The sequence below is a fragment of the Cyprinodon variegatus genome, unplaced genomic scaffold (assembly GCF_000732505.1).
Source record: "Cyprinodon variegatus isolate N-32 unplaced genomic scaffold, C_variegatus-1.0 Scaffold83, whole genome shotgun sequence".
Lineage (NCBI taxonomy): Eukaryota > Metazoa > Chordata > Actinopteri > Cyprinodontiformes > Cyprinodontidae > Cyprinodon > Cyprinodon variegatus.
The window spans coordinates 1,379,110-1,406,619 of record NW_015150536.1 but is presented as its reverse complement, the minus strand read 5'-3'; the positions used below and the strand labels follow the sequence as shown (position 1 = coordinate 1,406,619).

The 27,510-nt window shown below is 37.4% G+C and overlaps 1 protein-coding gene across 2 annotated transcripts in view; it reads right to left on the bottom strand.

Moving 5' to 3' along the window:
- ephb1 (EPH receptor B1) overlaps positions 1-27,510 on the bottom strand; it is a 223,440-nt gene that overhangs the window by 75,291 nt on the left and 120,639 nt on the right. For both annotated transcript variants that reach the window (XM_015373231.1, XM_015373230.1), the window contains exon 4: positions 12,751-12,906. In XM_015373231.1, the coding sequence (XP_015228717.1) occupies positions 12,751-12,906 (156 nt within the window). The remainder of the gene's footprint in view (positions 1-12,750; positions 12,907-27,510) is intronic.

Here is a 27,510-nt window from a genome sequence, read left to right as displayed (position 1 = left end):
ATAAAGTCAATCAATCAATCAATCAATCAGTGAAATGTTTTTCTTTCTTTGTTTCTTTCTTTCTTTCATCTTTATTTTTTTTGGCATGTGGTAAAAAGCAGCTAGGTTAATACAGTGACTTCTTCTTCTTGTGCTTTTTATGCAGGCAAGGCACCTCCAGCATTGCTGACCCCCTCAGGACAGTGGTTTTTGACATACCATGGGTATTACACTGTGGTGCGTGATGCATAAGTTAGGCTGTGTTTGGATATAATTTCTGGATTGTTATGAATACTGCTATTTATATGCCCAAAACTGAAAAAATACATAGAACATTCAGCAATTAAATTGTTTGTACAAGTCAGTGGAAAAAGCAAGGGTGACACAGCTATCAAGGTAAGGAGTATGACCTGTATAGAGTGATTATTATGGTTTGACTGAGGGAGACAGAGAGTGCTGAAGCTGCAGGTCAAATGGCACATAATTAAGTCCGGGATGCAACATGATGCATTGTTTGTGGAGTAAAAATATGGCACAATAGGGTGCTTGAGTGACAAGGAGTACTTTACTGGGTCTTCAGGGAGCTGTAAAGTCCATGCCAAGTTAGTGTCCTCTGTATCATCCATCACATCCATCACACACTTGAGTAACACCCAGACTTACTCTGTTAGAGAAAACGAATGCCCCTTATTTTCAAGCCTTATCTCAACTACAACCATGCTCTGATGTCAGGACTTTCTGTGCTTCAGAGAAAAATGTCTCCTATCAAAAGTGGGAACAAGATGCTGCACTACTGTATATCTTTAATTATGATACAGAGATAAAGTCCTGCACAAAGGTTACAAGAACTCATATTTCACTCTGCCGGATGGTATCCAGGTTGTAATTTGAGCTGCAAAATATAAAACAAGAGCAAAGCAGGTAAAACACAGCAGGTAAACTACTAACAGCATTTATGTGTTTGTATGATCTGCTTAAATTGTTTCTGTAATGAGCCTTGAGATGAAATGAGTTGTGAATTGGTGCCATATCAATAAAATGGATTAAATTAATTGAGTCCTTGAGAAACTTGCTAGTTAGCTGTTCTAAAATGTAAATCTGAATTCCTGTAAATAACAGAAAATAAACAAAAAGCGACTTAGAATGGATGGACTATCTCAACCATTCTTTCGGACAACTTATAACTGATGCTATGCTCCCTAGGGTGGAGGAAATATTGTTCCATGTAATAAGGTAACTTCTCAAAAGGCATCAGCCTTCTATACGTAATTCATTTTTTAACATCTACTCTTCTCTATGTCCACAAAAGTTATCAGTTGTGTTTACGTCAGGAGGACATGCTGGATGGAGCATTAAGGCCAAGATATACTAAGGCATTAGGTTGTCACACAGACTGGCACGACAACCCAATGCACAGACTGCTGATGTACCCTCTGTACCCTTTTATAGTTGACGCAGATATAGTTGCTGTACTCGCAAAAACCAAAGCGGGGCAATAATCAACATATCAAGCGGAAAGGCAAAAAAATGTGAATAAGCAGTTGACGTCCCACTTCCAAAATTGTCAAGCACAGTACTATATATATAAGAATCTTTTATTTTGAAGAATAAAAGGCGTGTCATATAGAAATATACGGTGGAATAAAAGGTAGGTTTACCTGGTGCACAGATAGAGATATGAAGCTGGAGAAACCAGACCCCCTGTGAATCCCATATGGTCCTTTTTTTTAAATATATCTATGAAAAAAAGTTTTCCTAAATAAATGCTGTAATGGAAAGAGAAACCTCAAGCTTGGCCAATAAATTCACCCCTGTATGCCAGTTTTAGTCACTGAATAACCAGCCTGTTCCACTTGAACCTTCTGCTCCATTTGATGTCAGAATAGGCAAACTTGTTAGTGGTGAATAACTTTATATCCTACCATTTGGAATAAGGCTGGCGTAGGCGGTTCATGCAAAGTTGAAAAAATATGGAGGTGCTTGACCTAGCACCAAGATTGTATCACTTTTGGCATGTGCACCCTCATGCCCTGTTGACACAGCAAGTTTAACCCAAGCTTTTATAACTGAACTACAGCATTGTCCAGTTAAAAAACCATGCAGATGAGGGCCCTCTTTCGAAAAGGATGCCGACTGCATTATATCTATAAAGGCAGTTGCAGTTTGTGGTTAGTGGAAAACAGAAGCACTGCTGTTTTATTAAAACCCTCTAAGACAAAGATGTGGCACCCTTTCAGCTGTTGCTATATAAAGAAAGCCATGGGCTTATCTAGACAATCAATTTATTTATTTATACAAAAGCTAACATTTTTTAAATGCTTCATGATTACTGCTCCCTTGAAAAATGTCTGAGAATCAGCTTTATATGTGGGTTTTTTTATTGTTCTCTATGACTTTTTGTTACAGATGCTTTCTTGTGGGTATATGACTGCAGTCACGATCTTTAAGCTTCTCAGTTCTGTTCTTTGCAGACAACATGTAGAATTCTCTGCCACATTGCAAGTGAAGGTTTTAAAGGATATCCATCCATCCTTCCATTTTCTAACATGCTTATCCCAAGTGGGGTCACAAGGGGTGCTGGTGCCTATCTCCAGCTGTCTAGGGGTGAGGAGGGGGAGACAGGTCACCAGTCCATCGCAGCTTTAAAGGATAATGTATAAGGTTAATGTAGTGCAGGAAGGTCATCTAGGGACTACTTCAAACGCATATAGTAGAAACAGAACATGAATATCTGTTCAGGATATGTGGTCTTTTTTGTTGTTCTCTATGACTTTCTGTTCCAGATGCTTTCTTTTGGGTATATGACAGGATCTTTAAGCTTCTCATTTCCGTACTTTGCAGACAACACGTGAGATCCTCTGCCACATTGCAAGTGAAGGTTTTAAATTATAATGTATAAGGTTAATGTAGTGCAGGAAGGTCATCTAGAGACTTCTTTAAACACATATAGTAGAAAGAGAACATGTACATATGTTCGGTAGGGTGCATTATGAGGGGATGGTAGAGGGCAGCGTCATTTTCAAGGGCACCCATTACATTGACCTGTGAAATAAAGTAATTGAAGTTTAAGTAAGCCCAGTTATGAATTTCGGTAGCGACTGGTGGAGACCTATAGAAATTATGTAATGAACAAGCTGCACTATCCATGCGTCAGCTTCACAGAGCGGCTCCAAGCCCATGCTTTTCCCTCTGTATCTGAATAGAAAAAAGTGAAAGCTACTCAAGCATGGGACCTACTCTCTAAAATGTTGGTCATTAATGTCAAATGCCATATCTCTGTGTCAGACGACCTTCATCACCCATACAGCCTCATGTTGTATGTCCCTGCGGAGGGACATCCCTGCGGATGTGCCTCCTCCCAAGATTTTAGAAAAGCAGCTGGATAAGAGATGGAGCTCACCATTGAGTAGTGTAAAGAACAAAATTAAAAAGAATTGAGTAGGAGTACAGCAACATAAATATTAAAATGAAAAAGAAAACTACTAAGATGCACCGTTGGATTTTACTTTCCAGTCCTCCACCTTCACTGACATCTCATTCATGTCTAGAGAGTACATGCTAGCACTGGACTCTGACAGGAGAATCAGCATGCTGAAGGGGCAGCTCAACAAGGATCAGTGAATCTGAGGCCCCACTGTCGACTCCCTGCAGTCCTTATAATAATATGAGATACTAAAAAAATGTATTTTCCTCTTTAGGTTTTAGCCCTCTTAAATGCATTTCTCTTCTATTCTCTAAATAAAAATATTTTCGTTTTGTTAGTTTGCCATTTGTGACCTGGCTGATTTTATATGGAACTGCTCTCTGGAGGTCAAAAACAAAGAACACCATTTTATTTTTCTTAGCAAATGTTTAACTTGATCGTGTTTACAGGCAGTAGCAGTGCCACTGCTGCTGTTTGCCCGGAGATGGAGGTTTTGGTGTCTCCCTCTCTTGGTGCATTTTAGAGAACATGGGTGCCAGTTGCAGTCAGTGGGACAGCTGGTTCCCTAGGAGAGCATTTTTACCCAGTCCGTCCCTTCTTATTTCAGGGTGCCTTCCTGAATCACTGGTAGGGATGATAATGTTTGTTGGGCTGTTGAAGTGGGAGGGGGATTTAGATTTCATGGGGTTGGAGCTGTATTTCATTGGGAGGCCTGGACTACTCAATCTAGCAGCTGCTCTGGCTGGCTGGCTCATTTGGATCCTAATGAAACCAACGTTGGGTGAAGGGCTTGGGAACAGTTGGGGCTGGGGTAAGTCATTAGTTTAGACCAGATTTACTTAGGCAAGGTGGTGTACGATGATGCGATCCTGGTGTTGGCAGGTGGATCATTTGGTCTGCTCATCCTGATGAAGGGAATACCTCCCAGGTCTGGGCACTGACTGCAACTCTGCAGCATTGACACACAGAATTGGAAGTATAGTATGTATGTGAGGGAAGTGCAAATGTGTGTAAGATGCCTATTCTCGTGTGTTATTACTTTGAGATATGGTTATCAATGTCTTGGAGCATGAGAATGGCCATGTGTAATTGCGACTCCATGCCTGTGAGCCTGTTTCTCAATGTGAATCTTGGGCTGCCTCCTCTACTTAATCATCCCAGATCTCTACTAAATGTGGGCTATACGATGTGATTCACACTACAGGCAACTTTAAAGTTTTTTTTTTTTGTTTGTTTTTTAAAGTCGTAGGGAAGCAGCTGTTCCAAGTGAATGTGAATGGTCAATTATCAAGGGAGCGGGATTGTTGTGGAGGAAGGTTTGCAAGCAAGTTTGTTTGTGGCAAGCTAGTTTGTTCGTGGCTGGTGTCTTGGAAGCATCTTGCTAACAAGTTACTGGTTACAACTTAATGCTTGTAGGTTCCTAGATAGTAGGTTCATAGCCATGACACTGTCAAGGAAAGCTATGGACAGCGGAAACATGCAAGAAGAGGAGTGTTTTGTGTTGGAGTTCGGGGATGACTCTCCTTCGTCATACATTTTTTATTTAGAGGCGAAGGCGTTTGGTGTAGAAGACTTACAGCCGTACATGTTTAAGCCCTGCTGCCAGTTCTGTTAGCTCTATACCTGTCGAAGACAGAAATTTCTTATTGCAACCGTTACATATATAGCTGCAACATATGAATCAAGATGCTATGACTGAAAAAATTTGATTGACAGATGACCATTGATATATGATGGCCGAATTTAGGTGTACCAGCTGACGTATAACTAACTGGCCTGCATAAAATAATGAAAAAAATAAACAGATTTTGAGACAGGATTTTTTTTTTTTTATAGAAATGTTCTCACTTTTGGGACAATATGCTCTGATAAAGAGTACATTTATTTACATGTTTAAGCCACAATGATATTGACATTTAAATATGACTTCTTACGACGATAAAAGAAAAGGAGGCTAAGGTTAAGGTAATCATCAATGTGAAAGAGCTGCCGAAATTCAGATGAGCATTAAGATGGAACAGAAGGTAACACCAGTGACAGTTACTCAAAAAGGATAGGCACAATCAGTAAATATTGACTCTAAAACACATAGGCCTAGACTTAGACAGACTTTATTGTCATTATGTACACACAGAGTGTATACAAAAAGAAATGTCGTTCACTACAGCTCTCAAGACATTTCCATTTTTAAAGTGCAGCAGTGATAAAATGTAAACATGGTAAGCAAATGTAAACATAAGACTGGTATGTGATTTACAGCTTCCAACATTCAGTGCTTTTTCTTTTTAAACCCCATTTTATACACACACATTTGCACACATTATATCAGTAGTTGAGGATATGATTCCAAATAAATTAAATAGATTAGCAAATAAGTAAGCACATACCATAAATAAATATATTATGTGCTTACTTATTTGTCCTTTGGAGGAGTTTGGACTCATAAGTTCAGTATGAATCTGAAAAATGATTGGTTTGGGACTATACAGTAGGAAGGAGAAGTGGTATGTTTTCAGAGATTCATAAATATAACCTAATGGTATATATCAACAAATATACATTATGTTTGAATGTGTTAAATTTGTACTTTAATGGATTTTCTTAAATAGGTTATTAATTAATTCCTTCACTCGTTTAAACTAGAGAATGCTGTTGACAGGGAACATGGCCAATTATATTCACTGATCATTAAAATAATGTATTGATAACTTTCAACATTCTTTTAAGCCATTGCTGTAGGAGAATATTTGTCAGTGCAACCTTGATTCCCCTAAATTTAGCAGCAAATTTTGAACGTATATAAAAACTTAAAACAAGAGAACACTCCGACAAGGTGCTTTTCTGTTGCTTCAGACAGAAAAAAACATCAACAAGTGTAAATTAAAACTGATCTGTCCTTGCTACCTGTAAATATGCATGTTTTTTTTTTTTTATAGATGCATAGAATCAAACACTACAAAGCATTGAAAGGAAATTGGGTAGTACCTAAAAGACATTTTTCAAAGATGGATAAACATTTAAATGTTACCTGATTCCACACATTTTTCTTATACATGTTGGAAGAATGTTTTCTCCATTTTTGCCCACATTTTCGTGACTTTCTTTTTATCTCAACAGCTCGCATCTCTGTCATATATATCTGCAATAAACCAATGAGCATGAATTCCCATAGATACTATTGAACCTATCATTCGACTCCCTTGAATCATGTATAGTGAGAATCCACACTGCTCACCATTCTAGAGCTGGCTGACCTTTTTCCACTGGCCTGTCCAGTGAAGCAACTGGGAAGTCACAAAGAGCAATGTTAAATGCTTTTCCAAAAGTACTTACTTTGCTGGGTAGCTTGACTAAGAAGTTTGGGCTTCCTGCTGTGAGACGGAACATTTGTGGTGTACCTACCCTAAGGCAAAGATTGAAAACAGTGCAAGACAGAGAAGAGGGAATAAGAAGGTTTGAGGGATACAATGGGGAGTTTAAAATGCAGCCCAGATCTAGTGAGCCCTGAGGAAGAACACTGGGGGAGGTGGGAGGATACACCATGAGGCCCCCTGCTGTGACAGCCAGAGATTGGACAATCCTCCAGCAAGCTAATCAAGCCGCTTTGGAGCATGCAGGGACCTGAGCTTCAGACACTAGTGAGAAGTACTTAAGCTACAGCTTCTTCTATATACTGGTCTGATTTAAGCTACTGTGGCACCGCTCTTATCCGGGCCCAAGGTATTAAAAAGATTCTTACTAAGATGATCTCACTGCCCCCCTGCTGTGCTGTAGGGCACCGCCAGCAAATCAGGTTCAGCTGCTACCAGGTTGAAACCTTCAAAGGAAGCTGTGATTTAGCTTTGAACTGCAGTTCTTTTTTTCTTTTCTTTTTTTAAGTCACTCTTAATATCTTTAAACAAGAAAAATACATTTTACTGAAGACCAGTGAAACTTGAGAAAACGCAAAATGATAAACTTTTTTTTTTTTAGGTTTTGTAATACAGTACACAGTATACAAATAAAATAAATGTTTAGATTTTTTTCATATTTTAAAATTTTTTGGAATCAAAAATTGAGCTTTCTTCTGTTTGAAAATTATACAGTTCAATTTATATTTCTAAAATACAATAGAGTATTAGTTTTAAAATACCTATGTTTATCTTAAACACAATTTCAATGTTACAATACTTCAGAAAGAATTGTCATCTCAAGTGGTATGCAGATATTCTGAGTAGTTTTACCCCTCTCTTCCCTACTCAGTTTTCAGTTTCAGAACAGGTGATATGATTCAGGCTCTTTCAAAACACAAGATCTGTGACAGACATGATACTTTTTGTCATTTTGTCACAAAATACAATTCCATTAAGAAAAAAAGTCCTATTTGAGAGGTGGTTCTCCATTACCATAGTGTTGTTGTTAGCCATGTGAAAAGTGTGTGTGTTTTTTTTTAATCTAAAGTCTGTTTCATTCATATTCAGTTGGCTCAGGGATTAGGGAATGAGCAAAACCATAGAGATAGGAAAGTTCTGTCAACTCAATTGGCGACAAAGCCAACATTCCAAAGAGCAATGTTGATGTGTGATGCTTGAACAGTTTGTAGGGAAGATATCTGCTTACAATAGCATTTCCAATAATAACTAATAATACATAATATTTTTCATATGTATAAAACAGAGAGCTTATTTTTAACATGGACGTGTCTCCTAGGCTGTACATTGGTCCTAGCGTGGCTCTAACTTTCTAATACTTCATCCAACATAGTTACATTATCCAGACCTCTTTACTGTATTAGTGCTGCTATAGGTTTAGGCTGCTGGATCACATACTTTAGAGATGACTTTTCCTCATTCTGCTTCATTGTATCTCTACTTTCCCACTCTGCAGTTTTTGTCAAGTTCCACTCATAACTTTGTTTTCTCTGTTTTTCCTCATCATAGAAGCCTCCTCTGGTCTGTTCCTGTTTGGCCCTGACTTCATCCTGGATTGAAATATTAGCTGTGCTGCTGCCAACGACATATCTGTTTATAGATACTGGAGCTTGGCATGTTTCTAGTGTTTCTTTTACTGTGACTAGCATACTTGTCTTGGAGCTTGTCTGCCTGGCTGTGTCTTTCCTGGATAGGGCTACCTGTGTAGTTAGTTAACAGTTACCTTTTATATATCTTGTTCTTTTTGTATGTCTGCTTTCCAGTCAGCCTTAGGCCAAGCATACACTGTATGATATTTTCAATCATTGTACTCAGCTTAAGCTCAAACTGTACGAGGAGACAGCAGGGTTTAAGCATGATCTTACACTGTACAACCCAATGCTCTTGTGTGATCTAACTGCTCACACTGTACATCCAAAAACCACACGGACTCACCGCGGAGAGATGGGGCTGGTTGGACTCATCTATCCAGGATAAGGAGAAGAAAAAAACCCTTGTTTGTACATGCACAGTGTGCAAGGTTTGGGTAAATCAGCTCATAGACACTCGTAGCTTTGCTTAAACAGCAGGATTTTCCCTCTAACACCTTACGAGGGCCGGCTGAATTTCAAACATGTTTGATTTTCTCCTGACGTTATGATTTCTGAGGGAGGTGGTCGTTATCCCTCGTTATCCCTTGTATACTACACAACATGACTACACAACACAATGATGAGGCTGAAAGTGGTCCCTATCCAAAATATTCTTGCACGACAGAAGAATCGACCCGAAAAGGGCAAAAACTCGTAAAGTGTATACCCGGCTTTAGCAGATGGCCGCTCACACTGAGTCTGGTTCTGCTGGAGGTTTCTTCCTGTTAAAAAGGAGTTTTCCTCTCCACTGTGGCTACATGCATGTATGGGGTGAGGTATTTCTGAAAAATATATGAAAAAGTTAAAGGAAAATCATGGCCGCAGCCTCAACCAGGAGGAGCATGTCTTGCAAGTTAGTGACCGGTTTTCCTCGACCAATCTGACAGTTTTTTCTCTGTAAAGTGCCATGAGATGACATGTGTTCTAAATTGCACTATATAAATAAACTGAATTGAATTGACATACAAAGTACAATGAATACAAAGTAGTAAATACAATTGTAAAGAGGTAAGTATTTGCAGGATTGCATCCACATTCTTTAAATTTAACCTTCATGTATAGTAATAGGATGTAAAAAATCGTTCAATAAAATTTTTTTTAAGACTTTCCACTAAATACCTAACAATGAAGAAGGTGCTAAATCATAAAAACAATATTTTTACCAATTTTAAAATTCTGTATACCATAATATTTTGTATGGAATTGGGTCTAGGTGAAACATAACAGGCAGCAATTAATAATGAGATTCCCAATAAAGTGTAGAGACCAACTTCACACTACTCTACTCCACTCTCTATACTCTACATGGAATACCTGCATGAAAATTCTCCCTCATGAATCTTATTAAGTTTTTGCTGAAAATATGACAAATAATATGTCTTTATCAATGTGAATTGAATAGGACCTATTCCTTTGAAAAGTGTAAAACATCTAATCATGCTCTCATCACCCTCTTCCGATGGAGATATCCTAAGAGTACAGTGCTTGAGGGCCATCTTCAATAGAAAAGGACACACCAGTTTTCAAAACTTCCTTGAGCAGATCTCAGCCAAAGAGTAGAAGATACTCTGGGTTACACAAAATAACCCTGCTATTAACCAGGATTCTGAAATGGAAAATACAAGGTTTGCAGGACTTAACCGAGAGATTACTCCAGATTGACAATAATCCTCCTTTGTGAAATGGAGTACTGCTAAACTTGACTCTAACTGTAGCATACTTACTGAACAGCCATTGGTGAATTTTAAATAACTAAAAAACACCAAAGTATAGAGTATTAACAATTTCTGTGGCGCTCATTTATTTTCCTCATTGTAAGACAATGTTTTTTAAGTTTGCGGAGTAAAAAAAACTGAAAAGATGCCAACAATAACATTGATATTTATGTCTAAATTAGTTTATACGGCTGAAAAATAAGTTTTTGTTAAGGTTGAAATTTTGCAGGGCATATGTACTCAAAACCCTTTTTTTATTTTTCCAGGAGATAAATAAATACAGGGATGGTCAATCTTTATTAAACAATGCAAAAGCGATATCTGGTGGTTGCAAGAAAAATGTAATCAATTTGTTTAAATAAGCATATTGTGAAAAATTAGGAAAACAAAAAAGAACAAAATGAGGAATGATGCTATACAGATGTTATAGATTCTAATTCTCTGCAAAAAATATTCAGTGTGTTGAGAGTAAATAACAAACAGAAGATTAAAGAAAGAGATATTCTCTAAGCAGCATAAAAAATATCAACGTGTTGATGGCAACATTTGCAAGACATTAAACATGTATGGTCGCCCTGCTCAGTTATATCTCTGCAGTTATATTCACAGTGCTGTACTTTTTCAACATTTATTAATGTTTTCCTCAAAATCCTACAAACAATACCCTATTACAACAACATGGAAGGATAGTCAAGGCAGGGCAAGGCAAGAGCTGTTCAATAGAAAAAAGAAATAGTACACTGTAGCACAGTCAAAGGCCACTCCTAATTTGTTAAAACATAGGATTTGTGTGTTTGTACAGCTTTCTTGGAGTTTATTCAACAGCAATGGAGCATAAAAGCTAAAAGCTGCTTCTTTATGTTTGGTTCTGGTTGTGCAGAGTAGATTTGAATCAAAAGACCATAAAAGTCAGGGTTGGTTGATGCACTGACAATTATGTAAGGTATGGTGGTGCTCAAACAGAATTATTTTGAAGTTTATTCTCTGATACGCATGGAGTCAGTGAAAACACTTTAAGATGGGTTGATGTGCTCCACTCTCTTAGTTTTGGTGAGGACATGGGTAGCAGCATTCTATATAATCTGATCAGCTTTTTAGGTAGACCATCTGGAGAGTTCTCCTGTTTCTGTGTAGGAACACTCGAGCTCTGATAGAGTGACCATGAGGTTCTTGGTTACATCTCTGACAAAGGGACAAATATTACTCTAGAGTTGGGTGGTTGGTCCTGTGTGGTTGTTGGGTTGAGCTTCCTGCTTTATCCATGACAGTCATTGTGTCTTTCTGGAACATGTTATTTATTATTAAGGAGATGACAATGGTCCTTGTCTTGCAAGTTATGGCAATACAACAGGAGTTGTCCTTTTCATATATGCACCTATACATATTGGCCATTTACCTGTCTGACTAAAGCGCTCTTCTCCCACTCAGTCAGCTAAGGCAGTTCACCAGGCCTAAGAAGAGTCCTGATGGATTCAAACATATTCCATTTATGAATGGACGATACTGCGCTCAACTGGACCTTCAAGCACCAGATAATTTTTCTGTATCCTTCCCCTGATTTGTGCCTCAAGGAAATTCCATCTTCGAGGTCTATAGAATGTTAAATTGATTTTAACATGGCACTCTGGCCATCAGCTGTGGGATCTTGTATAGATAGGTTTGTGCCTTTCCTATTCATGTGCAACCATCTCAATTTAAATGGTGGACTCCATTTAAGGTTTTACAAACATTTCAGCAAATAGTATACACCTCAAATCAATTCTGAGTTACTCAACAAAGGCTTAAAATATTTAGACAATTTTTTATATGAAAACGAAAACAACTTTTTAACACTGCTCTAAATGGGTAATAATAAGAATTTGGACAGAAAGAAGACCAACCTCAGATAGTTTTTGCATCACAAATTTTAAATGTGAATTATTATCTAGTTTTTTTTTTTCTGGGGCTGGTTAAGTGAATCCTGGTTAGACTGAAACAAAAGTATCTATTTTTTGCAAATTTTTCAAACTGCTATAATTGGGCACTGGCTGCATTATATTTGCAAATTATATTTGGAATATGATTTGTAACATACATAGATCTGTGAATACTTAACTGAGAGTAAGCTAACTTTTTGGGGGTCTTCTCCTTAAATACCATTGTTTCAATAGAGACAGAAAAGCAAAAGCTTAGCCTATTGCTTTAACATAATATGAAGATAAACACAATGCTGTGTAAGGTCTTATTGGATCTCCAGCGGATAACAGCAGGACAGTGTTGAAGCTTCACAGCATATGCCTGAGTAATTAGGACTTTAGGGGATGATAACAGCTAACAAAAAAAAAAAAAAATCCAGAAAAAATATAAAAGTGGAAGAACAAACATACAACTCATAGCGAAGAAGAAGCCCACTTGAAAAGTGATGGAGATATCAGCAGTGCAATCCCATCCTCTTATGTGGTTATTACATACTGAAACAATGCTTTTGGGATTTAGATATAAACTAATTTATCCCAACCTAACCTTTTAAAACAGACCTCTTATTATTCAAGCAGGATACGATTGTGTCACACTCAGTGTTCAACTGACAATATCATGTCTGCTTTACTCACTGGTACAGGGTTCATCCGGTTGATCAGCATCACCACGGTAGTAGCCATTGCGACAAACACAGATAGTAGCAGCCTCAGCTGTGGATCGGCTGTTGGGAGGGCATTGTAGACAAAGACCTGGGCCCTGGGTTGATTTGAAGGTACCTGGTGGGCATGCTGTGAAAAGAAAAACATGTTAGAAATGCCTGTGAAAATTCTTAGTCATCCTGGCAATGGCAACCGCAAACAGGCTTATATTGGAAGGCAACCCAACTTTTGCTCAATCCAGAAGGGGTGGCTATTTGATTTGCACCTGACTTGGAATATGTGCAAGAGGATGGACTTTCATACTGCTTAAATACGTCTGCACTCCACCTACATATTGCTGTGGTCCGAGCCATCAGAACTGACAAAGCCTCCAGGAAAAGTGTCGATACATCTTCAAAAAACTGAGCTGCGGATGCAAAATTTGCATTTGTTGTGAATGCACCAATAGCTAGACAGGCCACAATGAAAAAAAAAAAACAAAAAAAAAAACACCATCACGATTAATGACAGTCATCCACCATACCCACAAGATTTATGGATTGTGTGTAAATTTTACATAGATATTTACAAACATCACAGATAATTGTTTTTTTTTATATCACATGTTTATATTTATGACTAATGGGAGCCTATTGGTGAATATCCCCATTTAGCAAAGGTACAGACACACTATGCTCAGAATTGATAGAGTCTTGGACAGGCTGTGCAGAAAATGTACTCAGCAGTATAACCAAGACTTCAAACATTCAGTGAAGGATGGCAATAACTTTTATACCATCACAAATTGATGCAGTTTTGGTGGCACCAATTTGTCAAAGTTGCTGTGATGCATCAGAGTTGAAAAAATCTAAAGGCTGTGTTGGAGGACAAAGATTATTGTGGCTGATATTGGTGCCCCTAAGTGAAAGCAATAACCTAATCCATTTACTCTTGCACCTCAAAAGGATACAAAGCTGAGGAGATTCTGTGCCATGTGGAAGGATTTAATGACTATAATAACTATGATAAATGTCTGGTATTTTAGCAAGCTTACTGCTGGGGGTGGAAGCTGTGGTGTAGCTGCACTCTTAAGGGGGGAAGGGTTATAAATTTAATGGGACAAGGCTGATTGATTGCAACAGCTTGACTGTAGATGTAGGGTATGCTCATACTGTGTAAAAACATTTTTTTTCCTTTTATAGCTTTTAGGTAGTAAAAGGGTGAATTAGTCAGAAAAATATATATAAAGTCAAGATAAGAAAACAAAAGAAAAAAGTTTTTAACAACATTTAAAGACAAGGACAGTGTAAAGGAGAGGTGTGTGATAAGTGTTTCAGGTACTAAAGCCAAGATTTATTTAAAAAAGGTGTTGATTTTGCTTTCAACAAAATTATTAAGTTGTCTCTGGCTGAGAGCTTTTTAGTTTGATATGAGTAGCTTTTAATGGTCACAATGAAAATGAACTGGTCTATTTCCTCTGCATCAACTGGTGAAATAGTGGAGAAGGAAGCATTTCAGGTGAGTTGATCTTTTTAGTTCATTTTCCATTTGTTTTGTTCTTTCTTAAAAAAAATGCTACACTTTATTAATAAAATGGAATATTAAACCTTTAACTTTTGTGCATAGAACATATACATGCCTGGTTGTATTTTTAAACTATTCATAAATAGCTATGGTTACTACTGATAGAGATTTGAAAAAACAAAACAAAACATAAAATGATTAGGTATAGATAATTGGCATAGATAATTTAACACCAGATAATTCTTCAATTTAAAAGGGTTATTGTGGTAAAATGTTCCTCCAAAACTTGCACAAAGGGAGCATAAACTTAATGCCAAAATATCAGTGAGCTGCAGCTGTTGTTGCTTTCCTGCAAGAACATACTGGAAGGTAATAAGCCTCATTTTTAGCTCCATTTTAGTCTCACAAGCCTCAGGGATGTTATGACCTGCTGTATGTTGTTAGAGTGCATTTTCCTAGTTTTTTTTAAAGAACTTTAATGTGAGACGTAAAAAAGGAAAACAGAAATATCCTAATAGATTTATTGTAGGAAAAAAAACAATTATATCCTGCAGGGTCATTAAAAAAAACTGATATTCCATTGCTTAACTGATTTTTATACTTATTCCTTGAAATCAATTAAAATTAACAAACATCTACAAAAATAGGCATTTTCCACTGACATTTCAGGATCCTACTATCAATCAATGACTATACATTAATTTGCTGTTGAATGTGGGTATAATACTGTGTCAGTATCAGTATGCTGCATGGCATGGCAAAAACAGGCTAAACACGGAGGCAACATGACTTTTGTTCAGTTTTTCAGAAAATTATTCAACAACCTATTCAGAAGTCTTTGTCAGAGTTGGCTCTTACTAGAGCAACCTGTAGTTAAAGCAGTGATATTTTAAGTACCTGGAGGCCTATCCTCCTGAGCATATTCCAAGTCAAATACAAATCAATGATCCACTCATCGTTCTCCTGAGTTGTTGGAGTCTGTTGTTTGGTGAGAGTTTTGCATTTTACCATTTATTTTTTTAAATCACTTGACTCCTTGCATAACCTTTTTGGGATCCGTTCCAGGATAGTTGTATATGCTTTGGAGCTAAAACTGCAATCCTCCTCCTGCTTAAAAAGAACAGTTTTCCAACTACATGATGTACTAGTGCCGGCTGAGAGAACTGACAAAGATAGCCAAAGTCCTGCTGCCTGTTTTGTAATATGTTGCATAACTATACAATCATATATTTAGTGTAACATTTAAATAAAAACTGTTTAATACCATTTAGTTTATTTGAGGACAGAATAGATCAAATTGGATTAAAAATAATCTATTCTAAATCCTTCAGAATAAAATCAATTCTTGAAATTAGAATCAATAGCAAACCTAGTATCCTGTTGTGAAAAAGCAACATTAAGGTCTCCTCTTTTTTTGGAAACACGTCACCTATATTTTTATGCTTTTTTTGCCAATTTAAATCAAAGCAAACATGTCAAACATGTAAGGGAAACTAGACATTCAGCACCGAGATGAAGAACTAAATCATTAGCATTCTGACCTACAATATTAACAGGGTCTTAAAGGACCAACTATTGTGACAATAAGATATTATAGCTTTTGGAATAAGATGTAATTGGTGTCACAGTGTTTACCTTTGACATAACATTAGTTGTTTCCACCCAGCGATTTTTTCAAACAGGTAGCTTGAAGAAATGAAGAGGATTTGAAAAATAAAAAAATAATAAAACCACTTAGGTGGAAATGATAAGAAGCAGAACATGTAGTGTAGCTCTATAGATAGAGGGAGACAAATGCATAACTTAACTAAAATGACCATAAAGCTGCAGATCCCCTTATGGACAGATACTGTATGGAAAGCCTACATATGTCTTGAAAGGGGAACTATAAAAGTAAAACTGTGTCTATATGCGTGTGTGGAACTCTTTTTTTCATGTGGGAGTGGAGGTTTTCAAACTCTGTTGACTTTTACCACTTTTTCAAACGTGACAATATAAAGCTCCTCATACTACAAGTAAACTGAGACTCTTTAAAAGTGTCCCCTTCTCATATGAGGAAGCAAAACCCAGCTGCAGAGACATTTTATAAGGCAATAAATCCTGACAGTATCCAACATTACAAGACAATAAAGCCACAGATCAGAAATTGCTTCCCGGTACAAACAGTGAAGGGGACTTATGTATCATCATACCTGATGGAGAATTATATACAGATGAAAATCTCACAGAATGCACCACAAAAGCATCACGTTTTTTGAGCTTGTTTTTGTTGAAATAGTTTTCTGTGAATTGTTCCCTCTGAGCTTAATGGAGTGTGAGTAGAATATGTACATAAGGTTAAGCCCTTTGGTTGTGTGTTCACATTCAAACTGCAGCTTCCCTGGACACTAATAAATGGGTAAAAGTGAAGAGAAAAGCAGAAGAGCCTGTGCTGATTCAGCTCTCTGAGCTAGCAGTGCTGTAAATGAGCTTCAAAGCAAACTGTGTGTGAAGAAAAAAAAGAAGACATACACTCTCATACTCATGTACACATACTCAGCTAAACATACACACTCTAAAACCAAGAGAAAACAACAGCTCTGACATCAAGAAATGCATTTGGGGATTTATAGAACAGCACAAGTAGTCACTGTTGACCCCTGTTAAATAAGACTACATACCCACGTTTTCAAGCATTTGATTACTCTATGTTCAACAGAACCTGGGATAATTCAAGTTCTCTCTTTCAGCAAGGGGGATGCTGCAATCAGCACTACAGAGAGGGAGATAAGTGACAATCAGGCAAAAGCAAACAAGCAGCCACGCTCACACATATGTATATGCAAATATTTTAGAGACAGCAGAAGATAAATGTTTGGGTATATTATATGTCCTACCTTGGAGCTGAAGCTCCTTCACTAATTGAAACATAATATGCGCATGAATCCAAACATTAAATTCGTTAATTAGTGGCTACTGATCTGCCTCTGTGTGAGAGGGAAGAAAAACAGACAGACAAAGGCAAGGACAGAGAATTAGAATGTGTGATTCATGTAAGGAACTCCCTAAAATGGTCTTGTTTTGAAGGCTGGCAGGCTGATATCCTACAACTGGTTGTAACAAGACTTATCCATTTAATGCTGTCCCATTTGAATTGTACTCTTCTCCTCTGTCTTTACATGTCTCTGAATTCTCCCACCTTTTCCTCCACTCTTACTGTACCTTGATCCTGATTGACGGGTTTGAATCTGCTTTATTCGTCTGTCTTTTCTCTATCTGTCCTTCTGTCTGACACAATCTGCAGCTGACAGAGATACAGCAGCAGGGAATCTTCACTCTCTCCCACACAGTCACACAATGATGGCCTAATGTTAAAGCAAGCCTGGCCAAAAGACATGAAGGTTTTCCAGTGCACCAGCAAATCATAGCATTGTTTATATATATATATATATATATATATATATATATGTATATATATATATATATATATATATATATATATATATATATATACGGTTCTGCGCAGTATCTTTGCTGTGCCTAGAACTGCACTCCTCTGGACCAAGATGTCGGATGTATTTCCAGGGATCTGCTGTAACCACTCTTCAAGTTTGGGGGTCACTGCCCCGAGTGCCCCAATGACCACCTTCCAGGTTTTTCTCCAGCTCTTCTCTGATACCCTGATATTTCTCTAGTTTTTCATATTATTTTTTTTCCTGATGTTGCAATCACTTGGTACTGCTATGTCAACCACAATGGCTTTCCTCTGCTTTTTGTAAACCACCACTATGTTGGTTTGCCATTACCATTAGGTCCAGCAGTCTATGGGTGAAAGGCAGTGTGCGCCCTAGACAGGCTGCCTGTCTTTCGCAGGGCAACACAGAAATCACAAGACACACTCTCCCCTAAGGGCAATTGAGAGATATATATTAAGCTAAAATTCATGTTGTTGGAATGTAGTAGGAAGCCAGAATACCTGGAGCGAATCTAAGGATGCCCAGGGAGAACATGGGAATTGAATTGAATGCAGGACCTTTTTGCTGCAAGGCAACAGTGCCACAAACTCGGAAATTTTAAAATTTATTTGTTAAATTGTATCTACAACATACTAGTTGTTTTTCCCAAATGTTTTTCTACAGAGGTTGTGGGTGACTTAGAAAGGGACACGATGTTTGACCTATTGCCAGTGACATTACAACTCTGACCTACACCCTTAACCCAGACCCTCATCCATCACAAAGCCCCGATCACAGCCTTGAGAGGCTTTAGAATCATGAATGCATCCACTCACACCTAGCCAGACAATCCTATGATTGGGTCAAGAACCCAGTTAACCCTAATTTTAATATTTGGTGGCTAAGTCAATCAGAAGATCCCCATCAGGTGGAGCATTGTGGTTATGCATTTTTTGGACAACTAAAAAAAAATCAAAAAAGCGAAGGACTTTAAAAGCTGTTCAACACTCGGGATACAGTAACTAGCAATTAAAAGCAAAAGGCAATCAGACTGCAGATCATTAGGATTCCTTTCTGATTCTAGTTTTTCAATTTTCTAGCACAATCCACAGATTATTTTTTTTCTGTTGCTTTTTTTTGTTTTTCAGAAATGTTTGTCTTATTTTGGCAGAAGGTAATTTATAAAAAACAACAAAAAGACTAAGGCATATGTTAAAACAAAATCCTTTCAGAACCTCCAAAAAAGATCAGCAGGATATTGAAATTCAGTGTAAAATTATGATTTATTAACTTATAAAAATAACTTAAGAATTCCTCTGTGTATAAAGCATATTATACATTGCCATCTCAGGGATCCCAAAGACAACTACACCTTTTGGAAAAGCTTGTATCTCCATTGCATAATGCTTAACAAAAAAATGATTTATATTATTTTTAGGCACCTAAAGTTCATGGTGATATCATTCAGCAAAGCTGGACAGCATCAGTTCCCACTATGTCCTACCTTCCAATCTAAGAGAGATTGTGAGTTGTTAAAGATGACCAGAGCAATTTTCTCAAGAATAAAGGATTGGTGAAAACAGAGCAGAGTCTCTTGAGCTTTTGTGTTTTTGTTAAGAGGGCCGATACCAAGCAGTTCCGCCCACATTGCACTCCCCCTGACCATTAATCATCTGTCCATCCTGACCCAGTCAAAGCTTATGTTCTAAGGTGAGACACTCTTACACTTACAACCTCCCACATACACATAGGCGCACTCTCATAGACACATACTTGTATGCCTTTTGCCTAACCCTTATGTTGAAATATTCTCCCAACTATTGGTGCTGATGTATCTAAAAAAGACTTCATAAACAAAAATAAACCCCTCTTTTAGAATATGATATGGTTTAGAACATAGTTTTGAGTTGTTCTGCAATTGTAGGGCTTTTCTCTCAAAGAGGTTTCGGTTCTTAACCAAGGGTAGTGCTAGAAAACGTTCATAAATAGCCCTGTAAAAGAGCCAGTTTGGCAGCAACCACAAATTAACAGTATGACGATAAAAAATGAAGTGTAGAGTGTAAGATAATAGACAGCTTCTGCTATCCCCTTGGACCCACGCTCCAAAGACACATTTTTTCCCCCCATATAATGAGAAATGTAAATAGGACAGATATTAGAGTTTTTAGAAATTAGGATCATGGAGACAACAGATAATGGAACTATAGTTGTGGAATTAAGCCAATCTGAAATGTTTAGCTCATACAGTAGACCTTGCTGCAGCAATGCACAGCACAGGTGGGGAAAATATGAAAAGAAGGCAGCTGTTTTGCAATCCATAAATGCATATATAAACATACAAATAAATACACATATGTATATTTTTTTAGCAGTGTATTTTACTGGCAGTTGATTTTTTTTCTGTCTTTAATGGAAGGATATGTAAATTTTCAAGCACTGCTATACATACTACATTTAGGGCTATAACTGACATCTAAAAACTAACAGCCAAAGTTTCAAAGGTTATTTTCAAATTTTAGAAATTTATCAGAAAGTAACTGCATGTAACAATGTATTAAATTAAATCAAAACATTAAAACTGCAGTTACAGGCAATCGATTACAGAAGAGTTATTGCAGTACTCTATATTATATGTGTTTTGTTCTGTTTATTTTTGTTTTTTATTAATATAGCTTTACAACAAAAATTTGAGGAATACCAAGGTTGCCTAATATTTTGTTTCAATTACTCTATATGATGGAGTTACTTCGAAATGTTAACAAGTACATTTTCAAGGAAATTTAATCCCAACAGCGTTTTTATAAAAACATGTCTGGTTCTTCAAAACACAGCTACTAGTTTGGTTAAATCACACATTGAAATGTCCTGGTATTAAACTCTTTCTACAATTATTCTTTAAATACACAAGCATGGTAATACTTAACAGATAAAATAGTTCAATAACAGCTTTTGTTTTTTTATCGTAAAGTTTAGACTATACATAGTTTAGTACTTATTTGAGCGGAGCTAAGATCTCACTGACAGAATAGAAACTGTAGTATCGTTTGAATCATGTTTCAGTTTTGGACCTCGAAGCCACCTTTTGTCAAAAGAACAAACTCACTCTGAATAGTGCTTTTCTATGTAAACATTTCTGGAAGACTCTTTTCAACAGGAGGCAGAGCAACAGTAAATGGCAGAAAACAATAGGTATTTTGATGCAAATATAAGATAAAAGTGGGTTGCACATGCAAAAATACAATTTCATTCAATAAAAATACACTAAAATATAGACACTGCTAACAAACAGACCCTGTGTCTGTTAGGTGACTGGTTACATATATGCATTGTCTTTAAATTAGAATGTGCAAGCCTTAACAAACCAGTGAACAATTTAGCAGACAGCCCACACCCCTGGGCAGGCAGTTACTATAGTAACCTCACAGCCATTGTTTTTGGCCCACACTTTTGCTTTGAACAGCCGGCCAATGACAGAACAGCCAACTGGGAAAACTGGCTTATTGATAGTGCCTTTATGAGCTGTTCTTTCAAGTATATGTATGCATGTGCATGAGTGTGCATATTATAAGGATAATACAGATCAAGAGAGCTATAGAATATTTTAGCACCATTGACTCTACACATTTATTTATTTTATTTTTTTGCAGTTGGCTGATCTGCTTGGTGCACTGGCTCAGGTGTGTTTCTGCATTTATATGCAAAAGCACTGAGTGTATAATTCAAACAGAAGAAATGCCAGAGAAGGACAGGAAGAGACAGGGAAGATGAGGACAAATTTGTATTCCAGGAGCTTTGATGGTGCCAATCTATCCCTGGCTGGCAAGGTAGTAGAGAAAACCGCCCTTCGAAACATATCGGCTATCAGCAGGAAGTAACATGTGCTTGCACTACAATCTACACTGTAATCAGAACCTAACAGGGGGCAGCCAGGCTCATTGCCCACCACCAACTAACAGAGCAAAAAGGGGCAAGAATGCCTCGATGAATGGTGAAATCAGTCAGTGGGGTCTGTTGTAAGGCAGGTTCTATTGTATTTATTCAAACACCAATATCAACTTTTGATTAATCACTTTACTTTCCTGTTAAAGTCAACTCACTAAAAAATGCAACCATTTTTGGCATCTACTAAATCATATTTATTTGTTTCATGTTAGCAGGGTGGGACATGAAACAATTATGCCAAATAACTAAATATGATTAAGCAGATGCCAAAAATAGTTGCATTATTTTTTTTCTCAGTGTACAAAAACAAACAAAAAATTTAAAAAGCAGTATCCTCCTCAATTGGAGAAAGAGAAATAGGCAATTTATTTTTGTTGAGCATAAATCTGATTCTTTGTAATGCAGTCATCTGTAGGTAATACTTTACCAACTACAGTGAACAAAGACTGTTGCAAAGCCACACTTTTTTTCTTTCCTACCATTTGAACATAGGCAAGACCATTAACTTCCTCTGTCTCAGCACTTGTCCCGTTTTTTAAATGGATCTAGCTCATTTGCTTCATGGCTTGATCAATTAATCCATAGTAGTTAACTAAAGATGCTCACTCCTGCTTTTTGGTGCCTCATCCATTGCTTAGCTCAACAACATTTTGGTCTTAAGACTTCTGACCTAAGTAACTAAAACAAACAACTTATTCTGGATTAATATAGTACCACTCTTACTAGCTGGCACTCCTGTTAAAGATACGTAGCAAGCCCTAAAATATAAACATCTATTATTGGAGCAATGTTATTTTAGTCTGAAAATTTTAAAACATTCCACCTTTAAATTCAGTTTACCTAGGCAGGGAGATGAAACTTGGATAAAATCTTGTTTTAAAAAAATAACCAGTGGGACAATTATTGGTCCTTTGCTGTCAGTACTTTGCACAAACCTTGTTTACATGTTCTCCATGACATTTGAGATGATTAAAACATACAGAGAAAATAAACATTCTTATACATACAATGTCATTAGAATGCTAAAAGTTATGGTCCCCTGATATGTTTTATTTACTTTATGTAGAAACTTTGATAGCCATGGGAGAAGATTGATTTTTTTCTGCTGAAACATTTTTGCATTTGTATTTGGTTTGGTTAAATATAGCATAGCTGTAATAGTGAAACACAATACCACTGTGTTACTCAAACAGACAGCTTGGTGGTTGTGCTGGACACAACTTCTCATCTGCCCTTGTGTAATTGATTAGCTCTGAGGCAAGTACCACATCCCTCCATAGCTGTAGCTGTGCACTTTTTGTAAACTTGTCCATACTTATAATTTCTCTGGCTTCTTTGTGTATAATACAATGTGCCAAACATCTTAAGAGCCTGCAAAGAACATATTTTGGGCTGACATCTGTGATCTATGAAAAACTTCCATCAACAATCAATCTATGAATAACTAAGTAAATAAAAGGTTATAATTTAGCATCCTTCAGAGACAAGTAAGGGTCACAAAGTGCATTAAGGAAAGTGAATAAAAAATTGCAGGAGGGCATGGTACATATAAAATAAATACATTTTCTATTTTAAGGGGTATTTTGGTCATTACATGGTAAAAAAAAAAAAAAAAAACTTGAAGATTGTAGTTTATTTTATTGTAATGTGCAGTTTACTGTAGACAACTTTGTTTTATCCAAATGCTAAAAGAAAGTTTAGGGAAGGTAATTGGGTGGGGCTGGGAGGGGGGACCTTAAGGCAGCAAGAAAGGTTTGGGAACCACTGAACAAGAAACAAAAGTCCTATTGAATTCTGAAATTGTTACAAGGTACTGACATTTGAAAAGGATATGAATTCAGGAATGGGATTTAAGCAATGATTTTACAATGTGTGCTACATATTCAGTTGAGTAGTAAAACAATTTGTGCAGGAATAAAAAAAATAGAACTTGGTGTGATTTATTACCGTACAATGAAGATTAGACAAAGGTGAAAGGAAATGTGCCTTTACATGAGCAGTTATGAAATTTGTATTTTATAAATCTTATACTGCATCACTATGTTTAAAGAAAATAAGTAAGAACTAAAAACTTAATGAATTCTCATTTCAAAAGCACAGGCCTGTTTTGATTCTATACTAAATTATTTACCATTTAAAGGCTTATTCGGTTCAGATAAAAAAACAAAAAAACAAAACAAAAGTAACCTAGATCATTGTAATGTAAGATAACATTTTATACAACAGTCTAATGAGACACAGTTTTTGCGTTCTTTAGAGAAAGAAAGATCTCCTCTGAGCCAACCAGGCTGGCCGACTGCGTTGACGCTGATCCCAGAGTGTTAATTAAGAAAATAAAAAAATATATTTGTCAAACATGTCTGTTAGACTCAAATTTGTCCTTTTTTGCAATTCAAAACCAAGCTCTCCAGTGATTGCTTCACAGCGGTGCCTGCTGGTAGAGTCAGAATAAACGGAAATTAATTTGTTAACTGCTCTGCTCCTTTTGTGTGCCCTTTTGACATTAAACATAACAATTTTGGCTTAAAGCACTTAAGCATCTACTTAAATGATGGGATATATTTAAAAACAATATATTCAAAGGGTAAACTTTTATTTCTTATAAATACATCTTGCTAATAAGTATAAAAGCATGTAAGAAATGACAAAGGAGGGCAAGGACATTATGAAAACATAAAAGCACTTAAATATAATATGTTCATCCATCTGTAATAGTTTATATGTGGAGTTTATGTCTAATGGTGAGTGAAAATAAAATGTTCAGTATCAAAATAAAAAACACAAATTATAAGGGAAGCGGGGGCGAGTAGAGGAACTGGACCGAAGGTAATATAGCCTAAGAAAGGCAAATACAGAAAAAAGAAAAGCAGATACAAAAAAGAAGTGAGAAAGCACTCAGGAGTACATCTTGTCACTTAAATTGTTGGTGTCAGAGTCCCACAATATGTGTCCTACCTGTGTGAGTGAGCCATTTCTCATTGCATACTTTGTGAGGGCTGTCATTTCTAGCATAACAAGAGGCAACTGAGGAGGAAAAAGACTAACTTTATGATCTGGATTAACCGATGTGGACAGACTCATTCATGATACTGAGTGAGGGTGCTTTCATGCATACTAAAACAACACTTTTGTTGAAATCAGGCCCAGGCAAGACCAAAAATCTGAATGGATAAATGACATGAATAGAACACCAATGTCATTCCTACACTGCAAAAACAGATGGATCTCCTAAACAAATATTACGTGATTAAGTAGAAGCTGACCCCATTCCCTGGCACGCAATGCCTCTGCAGCTGCTTGATTCTCTAAAGGTGACCAGACCCACAGCACATCTATATTCATGTCATATTTACATCGGACTGACCTCCTCAAAACCTTATCAGTAAGCTGTATCTCCCTCCAGACAAACACATGCAGACAAACAGACAGAAATGGTGTGGGTGATAGCGTACCGCAGCCCTTTCCCACCTGTCCAAATCTGGACAGAGCTGACCTTTATCACATAGTCAATATGCCAAAGGTATAACACTGAAACACATGTGTTGTGTACAGACTGTGTGTTTGTGTATGCTTTTTTTTTTTTTTTTTTGCTTCTTCTTTGCACTGATGTATTCCGCAATTGAAAAAGATAGAAAGCCATTCAATAGCCTGAGGAGTGGATGACGGACAGCCATGAAGTGTCGCTGATGGAAGACAAAAGTACTGAATTTTGAAAGAGAAGCAGATGTAACGATTTATAAAAATACGACATGAATACCAATGAAAATTTTATCAAGTGGCACTTAATCAAAATTTTCATCCAAAATTCTTAAATATCTGTAACTGTAACTATTAGGCTAGGTACACACATTTTTTCTGTCATGAAAAAATTAAAAGCATGCAATATATATATATATATATATATATATATATATATATATATATATATATGTGTGTACACACACACACACAGAGGGTCTGAGTTTGAATCCCTGTTGGGGAAGACAAAGAGCTCCCAGTGTGGGTCCTTAGGCAAGACCCTTCACTCTAATGCCTACCTCATACAATGAGCGACAATAAAGTGAATGACATGCCAGGTCTTCGTCAGGTGAATTATAGGTGTTAGGGAACTAGAGCACTTGTGAGTAAAAATGGGCAGCCTGAACAAGAAGGAAATGGTTGAGATGCAATAACAGGGCTATATTGGAATGCTACTACTACTATAGTAATCCTAGTCAGAGGGGGTATATGCAAAGGATGTGGGAGAAATGGTCACTTCGAAATCCATTCTCACAGCGAAACAACTAGTAACTCAATGTTCCAATATCCCTAAACGGCACCTGCTCTCACAACTTGAGATTGACGAGGTACAAAACCACTGCTCTGGTAAGGGGGAACCAGGACACCAGGTCGGAGGGGAGTTAACACCCTGTTAATAGAGTTCATAGCCCTGCAAGCAAGCAATTCCTTCATCAACCATCATTGAAACAAATGAGCTGATATACTGCACAGCAGCAGTGATCCAAGAGATTCTTGGCTATAAGAACAACCATGTGATAAAATAGCCACCATGGTAAAGAAGGCTGGAGGCTAATATCAAGGCAACACTGAGAGAAGTGAGTCAATTGGTGCAATGAAAAAGCAACTACCCAAGAGGTACAGTCAGATGCCCATACCTGAAGCCCTAGAAACTGCTAAACAAAGGCTCCAAGCCTTGGCCAGCAACCTAAAGGGGTACAAGAGAGAAAATGAAGCCAGATGGGTAAATCGGCTGTTCGCAACTCAACCAGCAAATGTGTATGCTCAGTGGCAGGGGAGCAATAGTAGAACAGCCCCATCAAGGCTGGAAACTGAACAGTACTGGAAAGCCATATGGCAGAAGGATCCTCAGGCTAAGCAACAGTGATGCACAGGACCTCAGCAATCTCCCAGAACAGAATCAAGTTACCATCACAGTGGCAGACATCCAGAAACAATCTCGGGTATTAAGAATGGGACAGCAACAGGCCCAGATATGATACATGTCTACTGGCTTAAGAAACGCACGGCACTCCATGAACGCTTGGCAGCACAAATGAACCAGCTCCTTAGAGATGGGAGCCACCCTGAATGGTGTGGGAACAACCCTGAATGGCGCACAATCCTGATCCTGAAGGATCCCTCAAAGGGTGCAGTCCCATCCAACTACCGGCCAATAACCTCTCTCCACAATGTGGAAGCTGATGTCCGGGATCATAGTGGCTAAGATAAGTGGGAACCTGAGCACTGCCTGGATTGATTACAAGAAAGCCTATGACTCAATGCCATACATTGCCTCATTGAAAGCTTGAAGCTATAAAACATCAACAGGACTCTAAGGCTATGTTCACACTGCAGCCTGAAGTGACCCAAATCCCAATTTTTGGCCCATATTCGACCTGGATCTTATCTTTTAATGACAGTCTGAAAAACACCGGTCCGATTTTTTCCAATGCGACCCAGGCCATTCGGCTATATGGTCCTGAATCCGATACAAAACTGATCTTTTCCAATGCGACCTGTGCATTCATCCGACCTGAAGGCCATTAGTAACCGACATAGGTCACTATTCTGCTTCTTGCTACACAGAAGCGGCAAGAAAAACAAACAGCATGGCGGATGATGATGCGGAGAGCAGTACTTTTTTTAACCATCTTGAAAAGGTTGAAGTTGTAAGGTTTGGAAAGATCGCTAGAAGCACGCTGGTTTGTGATGTCGTTGCGTACTCTACTGTGCATGCGGGACACTTAAGCTGTATGAATGCATATCGGATTTCACAAAAAAATCGGAATTGAGCATCAAGGCCTGCAATGTGAACGTAGCCTATATATACAGTATATATATATATATATATATA